We start from the raw sequence: 11,783 nt of genomic DNA, 5'->3' as shown, positions 1-11,783 counted from the left end.
TTTTATTGAAGAAGGTATGAACAGTCTAGTAGAGCTGGGGCACGTTAGTACTTTTTATTGAAGAAGGTATGAACAGTCTAGTAGAGCTGGGGCACATTAGTACTTTTTAAACCATTCATGAATAGTTTCTTTTTAATCTTATCTAGAGAACAATCTTATTAACTAACTAGAGGTATGAACTGTTGAGTAAAGCATAGAAAATCTTAAAGCTTGATCTCTATATCCAATGTGGGCATTTTTAAATTTAGAGTTATCAAAGAGGAATTAAATTAATCTGCTATAATGGAAATCACTACTTGATTGCAAGATTCGCAATCGACCAATACTTTTGTTAACAAAATAATAAAGTTTTGAGATATCGTCATTTTTCTATTAGAAAAATTATAAAATTAAAAATATTGGGAAGCTCATAATTTTATATAATACAGTGATAACCAGAAAACTCTAGAACAGGAATTCGATTTTAAGCTATGACTTTAAACAGTCCAATATTGCACATGAGTCACAGCAATTGTGCAGTGTAAACAGACCCATTTCACTTCATAAGTGGTTTAATAGCTTACTAGTAAAACTACTTGCATTGTAAGATCATCAAATATTGCTTTAATATCGTCTTCCTATTCTACAGATTTCTGGTCATCACTGTATTTCTTCTAGAAAAATTAAGGGGATCATTTTTACATTTTACAATGCATGTCTCTGTCAAAATTGCTTAACTATCCCCAGTCCTAATTATTGTTTACTGTAATGAAAAGGAGAACAAGAAATATCATGTTTCATTCATTTATTTTTGATTCAGTATTTAGGTTTATATTTTTACCAACAGATGTCTCATCTTTTTTAAAATCAATTTTGATTGTAAACTGTTCTTATAATTTAGATTTGCATTTGTCGAATGAAATGTATTTTTGATTATTGTAAGTCTATATAAGATTTGTTTGCATATATATTTCTAATCTGTAATGGTATGTTCTTGAAATAAATTATCTTTAAACCCAAACACAAGTAAACAAATTTTTTCAATTAATATAAAGCCTAATTAAATAATATTTTATTTTTAGATTTAATATCTAACTTTAAAAATCTAATTTTAAATAGGCAGCAATTAAAAAATTTTGCGAGTCTTTAACTTTCGAACCTCAAATAATAAAGAAATTAATTTTAATTTATACTTTGATTGTCTGTTTATATCCAATAATGTCAATAACTGCTGAACCGATCGGACTCAATTTTTTTGTGGCAACTAATGTGATCCTAGTAAAAAAAATTAAGAAAAAAAATCCGCAAAATATAGAAGTCATAGATAAATAAATAAACATAGATAGCTTATGTACGCCAAATCACCAAGAATTGTACAGTCCGCGAACTCATACTTCTAGGGGTCAAAGAGTACTTTAATGATAAGCGGGGTGGTTTGGTGTTTTAATGGATTTCATAATAGAGTGTAAAATAACCCCGGGAATGGAACTATTTGAACAACAATATTTCACTGAGCAATATATCATATTGACGAGAACTGAAGAAGGACATGAGAAGGGCTAAACTAACTTAAATTTCTCTCTACAGAACTCATGTACACCACAAGTACTCAATGACATAAGAACAGCCAATGTTCACAACCGTCCTAGTTAATCTATATAATAGGAATATCTTTAAAACATCTCTGTACATTTATATCTTTCAAGATAAAAAATGTCGTCTTATGCGCAATCTATCTTTATTTATGAATGAAGTCGGGTTTTTTTTTTATCTAGAGAGTAATAGAAATGAAAGTTCTGGATCAGACTCATGTTACGGATTCTTATTTTGTAAGAAAGATTCATTTTTTGATCTTTTGATAGACTGTAAAAAGTTAAAAAATTTACAGAGTTAGGGCTGTTTAATTGGGAATTAATGGGACACCATGAACTTCAATCAAATTCAAAGTTTTTAACAGTCTAATAAATGTTTACTGATAGAATATCCAATTTCATTCATTCATACTAAAACAACATTTAGGTTCAAATTGCCACCAAAAGATGTCTCAGCTGATAAAATTCAAATAAATTATTTTGAAGTCATGATCCTTTAGTGCCAGGGTTTTTCATATTTATAATTTTGATTTAATCCAATTAATCGCATTTTTTATCATATTTTTATGTATTTTAATCATAAAATAAAAAGTTATGTAGGTTTAATTCTATAATTTTCTACTTTTAACAAACTAACACTTGTTGAATTATCCATGAGTTCGTCATGGGATCGTAGACCTCCATATTTTTGTAGATTTGATATCTCCATTAGACAAATATACACTGTGTCAGCGAATTTGAAGATTGCTGAAAATCTTCAAATTCGGCAAAATATCTTTAAAAGAAATTTAATTTTTGCCACAAACCTGAATTTCTATTCCATTTATTTTTTATAAATTTTACACCAGTTAATTTTATATGTTATAATTGGTTATTTCCGTTTGTTAACGAATTAAAAATAAACACTTTTTTAATATTTATATATTAAAACTTTCTGAAAATCTAAAACTTTTAGCTTGTTAACAAAATTCCAGAAATATAGTTGTCACTGGGAACTAGCCAGAAGGAGAAAGCAAAATTCATTCTTCACAACTGCAGATACCACTTTACAACTGCAGGATTCAACTGCAGGTACCACTTTGTGCCCTCGTTTACAACTGCAGATACCACTTTGTGCCCTCGTTTACAACTGCAGATACCACTTTGTGCCCTCGTTTACAACTGCAGGTACCACTTTGTGCCCTCGTTTACAACTGCAGGTACCACTTTGTGCCCTCGTTGCTCCTCCAGGTTTGATTTACGCAAAAGTTTGAGAAAAGCAAATTTTGAAAAAAAATTTAAAATTTAAAACATTTTGATTTTGTAAAATTTTCAAAAATCCACGAAAGAATATTATTAAATAAGAAAATATTTTCTTGTTTTTGTTTTATATTTTTCAAAGAGAAGATGCTCACAGATATACTTTGAAATAGAAGATGGGCACGAAGCGCCCAAAAAGCTTAGTACTAATAAATTTAAAAGATTCAATAAAAGGATTTATGATTAAAAACATCTAAGATTTCAAGCTTACGAGCAATCTAGTTCAGTTAGAAGTGTTTTTAATTCATTCCCATCTTGTTTAATGTTTATACTGATGTACTAAACACTGTAATATCCAATTTCATTCCTTCATTATAAAAACAGTATTTTTGTTCATAATCCTTCCACAAGGTGTCATAGCTGATAAATGTTTAATGATGATTATTTGAAAATGTTCCCTTTCTTTAATGTGGTTTTCTATTTTTGTATATTAACATATATCAAATTAGTGTAGATATTTCTAATCATATAATTTATGAAATTTATTAAATAAAGCAATAATTTGTAATTATTAGATTAGGATGAATTGTGTTAAATTTCAACTTGAGTCGAATCCCTTCTTTATTATAGATACAGCCACTGTTATTATTTTCTGTAAGATCAATATTTTATTTATAAATTCATATATTGATCTCATCATATTAGATCTTATATTTGAATCTCACATAAAAAGCCACTCTGTAAGTAATAAAACTTTAATGGGATCGAATCCAAATTTGATTAATTCCGCCTAACCCATTTCCATTTTTCGGTTCACCGACATAGGGTCAAACGACCCATGGGGTGAACACAACATAGGGTCAAACGACATAGGGTCAAACGAGAAACGGTCATACGCGACGAAGGGTCAAAATGGAAAAAATATCTTGTGTATTAATTCAGAATTAGGTTAGGCTAAGCCAATTTCTGGGCCGAGCGCTGCGGCTAGGATAGGGTAGAGGGCCGAGCGCTGCGGCTAGTAGTTAAATAAACATACAACATTTCATAAAGTTTAGCAGGCAAGCAATTGTGTTTGCAGAGGGGGACTTTTTTGCACCCTGCGACTATTCATTTAAATTAAAGTTTCTCTGCACCCCGCGACTTTTCTGGCTTTCAGCATGCCAGTAACTTTCCCCTTATTAGCGAGACCCCGCGACTAAGACAAATAGCTTAAGGGCAGCTTAAATTGCGCCCTGCGATTTGACCATTTGTCATGTGACCCTAGCTTGTTTTACCCTATGTCGTTTGACCCCCTAGCTTTTGACTCTAGGGCTTATGACTCTAGGTCGTTTGACCCTCTGTCGGTGAATCCATTTTTCGCAACAATCCAATTAAAGGTTCATTATTTACAATGGCTTTTATATGAGATTCAAATATAAAAAATATCCTATGATGAGATCAATATATGATTTTTATAAGTTAAATATTGATCTTGCAGAAGCTTGCAACACTAAATACATTTACACGAAAAATGGTGATAAACTTAAACTCAAATTTTACACAATTCATTCTAATCTAACAATTACAAATTATTGCTTTATTTAATAAATTTCATATATGATATGATTAGAAATATCTACGCTGAATTGATATATGTTAATACACAAAAATAGAAAACCACATTAAAGAAAGGGAACATTTTCGAATAATCAGTATTAATCATTTATCCGCTAAGACACCTTGTGGTAGGATTATGAACTAAAATACTGTTTTCATAATGAAGGGATGAAATTGGATATTACAGGGTTTAGTACATCAGTTTAAACATTAAACAGAACGGGAATGAATAAAAAAAAAAGACTTGAAACTGAAGTGAATTGCTCGTAAGCTTGAAATCCGATCATAACTTTAATTATTAAAGAGCTAAAATGTTTAAAATGTCTAACACGTGACCAAAGCTGAAAACTTTTGAATGGAATATCCTTAATCTAGATCGCTTAATTAATTTGAAAGCTTAATAACAAGAGGAGAAAAAGCATTATTTAATCTGGAGATTTAGAAAAAGATGAGATCAAGCATTGATCTCGATATCCACCATTCTTAAGTTTTCAACTCTGATAAATTAACTTTTCATACTTATTTCCGTATCATCAAAACTAGAGGAGCTTATAGGGGTACCATGTAATGTAGAAACTATTTTATCTTCTCCTTTTGGGCTCTGCAAGCTATAGTTAGCAGTGACAATTATATACCTATGTGCACTAAAAACCATGATGTGCACGCACAAAACAAGCAGTATTTTTCCAATTACTCCCTTTAAACTTAGGCTAGGAACAAGCTCAATACATTTCTGAAATGTATGTTTGAGGTGAAACCAACGGCCAGGTGTTGCGACACTTTAAAGTTTAAACTGTTTAAACATTTGATGACTATTAACTCAACAAAAAAAATTAAAAATGAAAATCAATAAAAAGTAAAATTAGTAGCGATCTAGTGCCAATTTGATTAAGATTAAGTCTAATCCCCCTTTCGTTTCTCGCGATCACTCTCTTTAAAGATACTGTGAAATTAGTTTAAAGTTCCAGGTAAAGAATTAAATGCCAGTTTCTGTACCAGTGCATTTAAATCCTCTATCTGTGTAGCAGTTAGTGAGATATTCTTGTTTTTCTATTATAAATCCTATAGTACTGTTAACCATAAACCTTACAACCTATCTCCGTAAAATGTCGGCTTCAATCAAATCATACCCCGGATCCAAACCCAACCTTTTCTCCAGTAAATAGAAACAACTCGTGCAAAATGTGAAACACGTTTTAATATAGTAAATGCTTAAAATCCGTCATTATTGCTGTAAACAACAAATCTTTGCAACCAAACGGATATTTTATTTTTCAGAAGTAATAAACGTTTTATTCTGATCACTAGACCCCTCTTATTCTGCTTCTACCAGCAAATAGTAAGAACCTTTATAAAATCAAACATTGTTCACAATAAATTATATTTAGGTTAGATTGTGCATTGTGCATTGCGGACTATGGATTAGAAGCGGAAAGTGAGGAAACCAACCTGATAACTATAGACGCCCTGGGCAAAATTCAAAAATAATTGACCGGTTTGCCTCAAATGTTAATTGGGAGGCTTGTTATAATCATGGAAAGGAGCTTAGGTTAAATGAGGTTGACTTTCCAGGAAATGCTGGGTGCCCAAGCTAGTTTTTGCTAAAATCACTAACATTTTTAACTCCACGATATGGAGAAAAAACATTAAAACATAATCCATTTTTCAAAAAATAGATTATTTATTTTTAATGACTAAAATTACTATATTTTTTTATAAGAGAAAAAAAGATAAAGTTCAAATACATAAGCTTTATTAATAAACAAATTAAATTCCTGTGAACATTTGACTAATAGTTTAAAGATATATTATAAAATAGTTTTAAATTGATTGAGTATTATTATAACAGAATCTGAATATGCATTTATAAATATATTGAGATAAACTGAACACATGAATATAATAAGCATATATATAGGAATAAGGGAGGGCAAGTTTAAGGGAATGCAGACATAATTTTAAATGACCGCCATTTTTAAAATGACCGCCATTTTTAAAATGACCGCCATTTTTAAAATGACCACCATTTTTAAAATGACATATTTGATTCCCAACAGTACTCTTTAACCTTTAATCTGAGTAACAATAAAGAAGATACCGTCGTTTTTGCTGACTGGAAAAATACAAAATTGCTCGTGGTACAAATCTTTTACGGCGAAACTATAATTGAAATAGTTAATTTTCAGCTGGAAAAACTAGGATATCTAATTCATTTTTGATAAATCAGAGGGTCACTTATTAATCGCTATAAATCCGTCTCTGTTAGACGGTCAAAAATAATAAAATACACTCTATAGATTCGATGTATCAATAAATTATTATATTATTATCCACCCGTTTTAATAATCAGTGTACTGCATTGTTTATCTAATTGTTTACAACAAACGGTTTTGGTCACCATGCTAGTGGTGTCTCATCTGTAGTATATTCTGATATCTTCGATTTCGAAAATTTTGCAACAGTAAGCGTGACCCCCATGCAATGATGTAATTGCCCGATTCAAAACTGTTCCTCTAAAACCTTTATCTGATCAATAATATGGAAGATATGGTCATTTTCTCGTTTTAAATGGTTTTCCTGCAGTAGAAATGCGCAATTCACTTTTGTATAGAAACCAGAACTGAAAATGATAATTTTTCAGAATTATAAAATTTTGAAATCATTCTTTATCACACAAAAGACTACTGTTGTGAATCGGACATTGCCATCTTTGCATGGAGGGTAACTTGAAAATACGCCTTTCAGGGGAGGGAATTTAGCATAGTATTAATTGGCAACGAGTTTTTAAAAAAAACAGAAATTTAAAAATCCCCAAAATTTTATGTCTTGAGGCTGCTGTCAACACTGTAACCTGCAAAAAATTCATAAAGAAAACATTGAAAACCTAGGCACACATAGATTCAGCCTGCTATATAGATTCAGCCAGCTATATGATTTAGCCTGCTATATAGATTCAGCCTGCTATATAGATTCAGCCTGCTATATGATTCAGCCTGCTATATAGATTCAGCCTGCTATATAGATTCAGCCTGCTATATAGATTCAGTATATAGATTCAGCTTGCTATATGATTCAGCCTGCTATATAGATTCAGCCTGCTATATAGATTCAGCCTGCTATATAGATTCAGCCTGCTATATATATGATTCAGCCTGCTATATAGATTCAGCCTGCTATATAGATTCAGCCTGCTATATAGATTCAGCCTGCTATAAAATGTGCATCAATTTTAAAGACAGGGTCGACTCTGAAGTGTCGCAAACAAGGTTGTATAAAAAGGTTGGTTACTCTCGATGCGCTCCTATGTACGGAAAATGTCGTCTCGTAAGATAGATAAATAAAAACCTCATATGACGTCACTCTCGCCTCTGTAATCAGTAACGTCTTATGAGTTTTTATCTATCTATCTTAGGAGACCCGAGACGACATTTTCCTTACATTGGAGCGCTTATTATACAACCTTGGTCGCAAAAAGTAAGTCTTTGATTTATGCTTTTTTTTGTAGCCAAGAAGACATGCAAATCGTGAAACTGTAAAAGCACTTTTTTATCTATAATCTTTAAGAAGAAAATAGAGCTGGTTGAAACTTTTCTATTCTTTATTCCTTCACAAAGCAGAAATTGATTATTTATTTCTACGCATTAAATTAATTCCTGTTGAATTTCCGTTAAGGTTAGACTAATTAGAAGCCACAAAAAGACTGTCTGACACCTTGAAGCGATGGCGTAAATCTAAGTTTTCGCTAAAAGTTCTGACTTCTAAACTGATTAAATAACTAAATTGGAAATATTCTAAATTTTCTATTCTAAATTTGAGGAATCAAAAATGTACAGAACTTAAAGGGAGTTGACTCTTTCCAGGAGGGAGGGGTGGCTTCCAGATGTTGGAATATTCCTAATCCCTGTAAGCACTAGAAGCCAGGCCCTCCCTCCCTCATGTGCACAGTTTAAATAGAACGAGAGTAGAACTATGGAGGAAGAATAGGGTTTGTTTACATTTTACTATGACGTATTAGGACAGATTTTAAGAGAGGTTTGTGGGCCGGGTTTGAGCAATCATTGTCTATAAACCATTGTTTGGTTCGGTGTCAGATACTTTCCCAAAGGCATTTTCCCAAGAGTTCCAAGTGATAATTTCCAAAGTGGCAACTTCCCAAATGAGCAATTTCCCAAGCGGCAACTTCCAAAAGGTCAGGTTAGGCCAGCGCTGCGTCTAGGACAGACTTAGAAAGATACCGCTTGGAAAATTACACATTTGGGAAGTTGGCACTTGGGAATATACCCTTGGGAAGTTGCCACTTTGGGACAGGCCTTTGGGAAAGTACCTAATATCTTTGTTTACAACCAAACTAGTTCTAAAAATGTCCTTGTCGGTCACATTAAAGTGTAAAAAAAACCTTCTCGTCAGTTCAAATCTGTATGTGTGTTGACCTGTAGCTGAAGTAGACTTTACGTTCACAAAACTTGATTCCATCCAAACCAAACCAGGTTTCACTGTACATATATTTACAATGTGGTTTAAAACCAAACCAAACTAGGCTTCACTTTACATATATTTACATCGTGTTTCTAAATACCATTGTAACCCACAAAGGATGAGATTTTAAGGGCATGTAGGGGTTTAGGCTGATCCCTAATTTAATTCGGTTTCGATCGCTACCAACTTTACTCCTATCTGATGCGTTTATAAGGAGAAAATGGTTTAAAACTCATAGAACCCATATTATTCACTTAGTTGCATTATTCAAATCAAACCTTAAATAATTAAATTAAATTTAAAACTGATCATTCAGATTTTACAATTTATATATGTCCAATAAGAGGCAGTCAAATATAGGGAATACTTTATAGTATTTTTATTTCATATGAGATCCGAGTGTTACATGTTACTTATTCCCGAAATTGTGAGGAATTTTAATATTGAAGACGACACCCTGCATTGAATTTACCTTTCTTCAGTCGTGGAAATTAACATTAAATTAAAATCTCATAAAATATTATGAATAGTCTTGAATCTTTTAGTAACAATGGCCAATCTGTATAGTGCATAATATGAGTATCTAAATTGATAACTAGAAAACTATAGAATAGGAAGACGACATTAGCGTGTTACTGAAGTGCATTTGATGTTGTGACAAAGCAAATGTTATTTAATGACTTATAATCAAGTGAAATGGCTCTGTTTACACTGCTCAATTGCCTCATGTTTATAGGATTATTATTTTAAAGTCATAATTTTAGTTTAATAGTCGACTTTATATTCCAGAGTTTTCTTGTTCTCCCTGTATAATAGTTCCAAATATAAAAGATTAGCCCAGGCTCTAATTCAAACTTTATCGTGCTCAATGCTCATGTTAAATTTAATTATTAGAAAAGCTTGAGTTTAAAATCTGATAATATTAGAACGGAAATCAATAAAGAAAGTTTCTAACATGAAACATTTTCTCCTTTCATGGTTGAACTAAACTTCAAGGTAGATAAAAATGAAAAATTCATGAATATTGTTTTTTCAAAATTTTGAATAAAATCATAAAATTCAGTCAAAAAATGATAAAATGTCTCCTAATCGTGAAAGTTAAACAACTCTAACAGAGCTGAAAACTTTAGAATGGTGGATATCAGGATTAAGGCTTAAACCACTCTTTTTCTTAATATCCAGTTTAAATATTGCTTGTTCTCCACATGAATTTAAACTCCAGAGAAGCAAATTGATCTGACAATTGGATATTTCATTCTAAAGTTTTCAGCTCAGGTCAAATAATGGGATTTGCCAAATTTTCTTTTTTAAGCTTTTCTTTGGGTAAAATAAGCAGAAAGAAAAAAGCCTGAATAGATATTTTATAATAATATTGTAAAAATTTTCCTGAATTCTTCTTAAACTCCAAATTCTGAGAATCTCTAAAATATTCAATCAAAAATAAAACTTTCAATAAACCTCTCTTTTGGGAATTTGATCAAAACAAAATACTCTTCTTCTGTTAAATCAAAACAGCTACGAATGGGCAAATTATTAAATTTTCAATTCGGTTCAAGTAACAGTTTTTTAACACAAAAAAGTTTTTTTATTTTTTATTTATTCATTGTCAACTTTCAATCTAGTACAACAACTACAAAAAAAACATGCAAACCCGATTTTCTTGCAATTTAAAATAAAGGTTATTTTGATCACATTTAAAAAACACTAAGGTTATTTTTGGCCCACACATGTTATTGACTAGTATTTGGCTGAGTGAGAACGACATCTGATATTGTAAATATGGACGGGGCATCTGCGCAAGTGTGTACACTGACCTGGGAAACTGGTTTATCCCTTGGCCCTCCGCCAGGCACCGTCTACTGGGATGGGGAGAACAAGACTTACTGTTTAACCCTTCAAAACAAAAAATTAGAAAATATTTTCTTTATGTGAACTGTAAGCGTAATTTCAAGTGACCATGCAATGATGGAAATGCCCAATTTGCAACAGTACCCTAGGAACCTTAATCTGATCAAAAATGTTGAAGATACGGTCGTTTTCCTCAAAAAGTGTTAAATTTGTATAATTTCTCTATTGTTTCCTAAAAGTCAATTTTGCAGAGAACCCATAAATGAAAATGAACAGTTTAAAGAAACAAAAACATGGATATATAATTCATACTTGATCATACAAAGCTTTTAGGCTGGTACCTTTATGAAATTTAAGAAATTCAATCTATTTTAATTCTTGAATAATCATGAAAGAGTGATTTTTAAATGAATAATTGATTATTTGATTTATTGGTCTATCAATGTTTTTTTTATGAATTGAAGAAGGGATTTATTGATAGATTTATAAATTGATTTATTGATAACTTGATGAATGAATGAATAACCTGGGGTTTGTGTGCAGTAGTCTACTATAGCTTCTGTAACCTTTAATCAACAGAATATTCATTATTCTATTCAATCGTATATTCATTTATCTATTCACCTATTCATTCATTTATTCAACCTTTTATCTATTCATCTATTGATTCATTAATTTATCTTTTAATTTATTCATTTTATTTGTTCATACATTTTTTCATTTATTAATTCATTTATTCATACTTTTATCTATTCATCTATTAATTCATTAATTTATCTTTTTACTTATTCATTTTATTTGTTCATTCATTCATTTATATATTCACATTTCCATTCATTAATTCATTCTTTTATGCATTCACCTATTGATTCATTGATTATATAAATTCATCCTTTATTATATTCACATTTTCGATTTTTCCTTGATTTTTCAAAGTTTTAATGAAGTAATGATAAATTGAGGCATGGTATTCAAATTTACTAGTTGTTAAAGTTTGATATGTTATTTCAAACTTTGTACTAAACACTCCCCATTGATCTCGATATCCACCAT

At 31.0% G+C, this 11,783-nt stretch overlaps 1 protein-coding gene across 1 annotated transcript in view; it reads right to left on the bottom strand.

Annotated features, from left to right (window-relative positions):
- Window positions 1-6,142: 6,142 nt before the first annotated feature.
- Window positions 6,143-11,783, bottom strand: part of LOC111696173 (uncharacterized) — an 11,625-nt gene continuing 5,984 nt past the window's right edge. Inside the window, exons 8-12 of the mRNA XM_023465722.1 lie at window positions 11,257-11,296; window positions 10,697-10,775; window positions 10,269-10,303; window positions 8,837-8,899; window positions 6,143-7,257 (exon numbers count right to left, since the gene is read on the bottom strand). Of these exons, the coding sequence (XP_023321490.1) occupies window positions 7,226-7,257; window positions 8,837-8,899; window positions 10,269-10,303; window positions 10,697-10,775; window positions 11,257-11,296 (249 nt within the window). The 3' untranslated portion in view covers window positions 6,143-7,225. The remainder of the gene's footprint in view (window positions 7,258-8,836; window positions 8,900-10,268; window positions 10,304-10,696; window positions 10,776-11,256; window positions 11,297-11,783) is intronic.

Source organism: Eurytemora carolleeae, unplaced genomic scaffold (assembly GCF_000591075.1).
Source record: "Eurytemora carolleeae unplaced genomic scaffold, Eaff_2.0 scaffold80, whole genome shotgun sequence".
Lineage (NCBI taxonomy): Eukaryota > Metazoa > Arthropoda > Copepoda > Calanoida > Temoridae > Eurytemora > Eurytemora carolleeae.
This window is presented reverse-complemented; position numbering and strand designations above follow the sequence as displayed.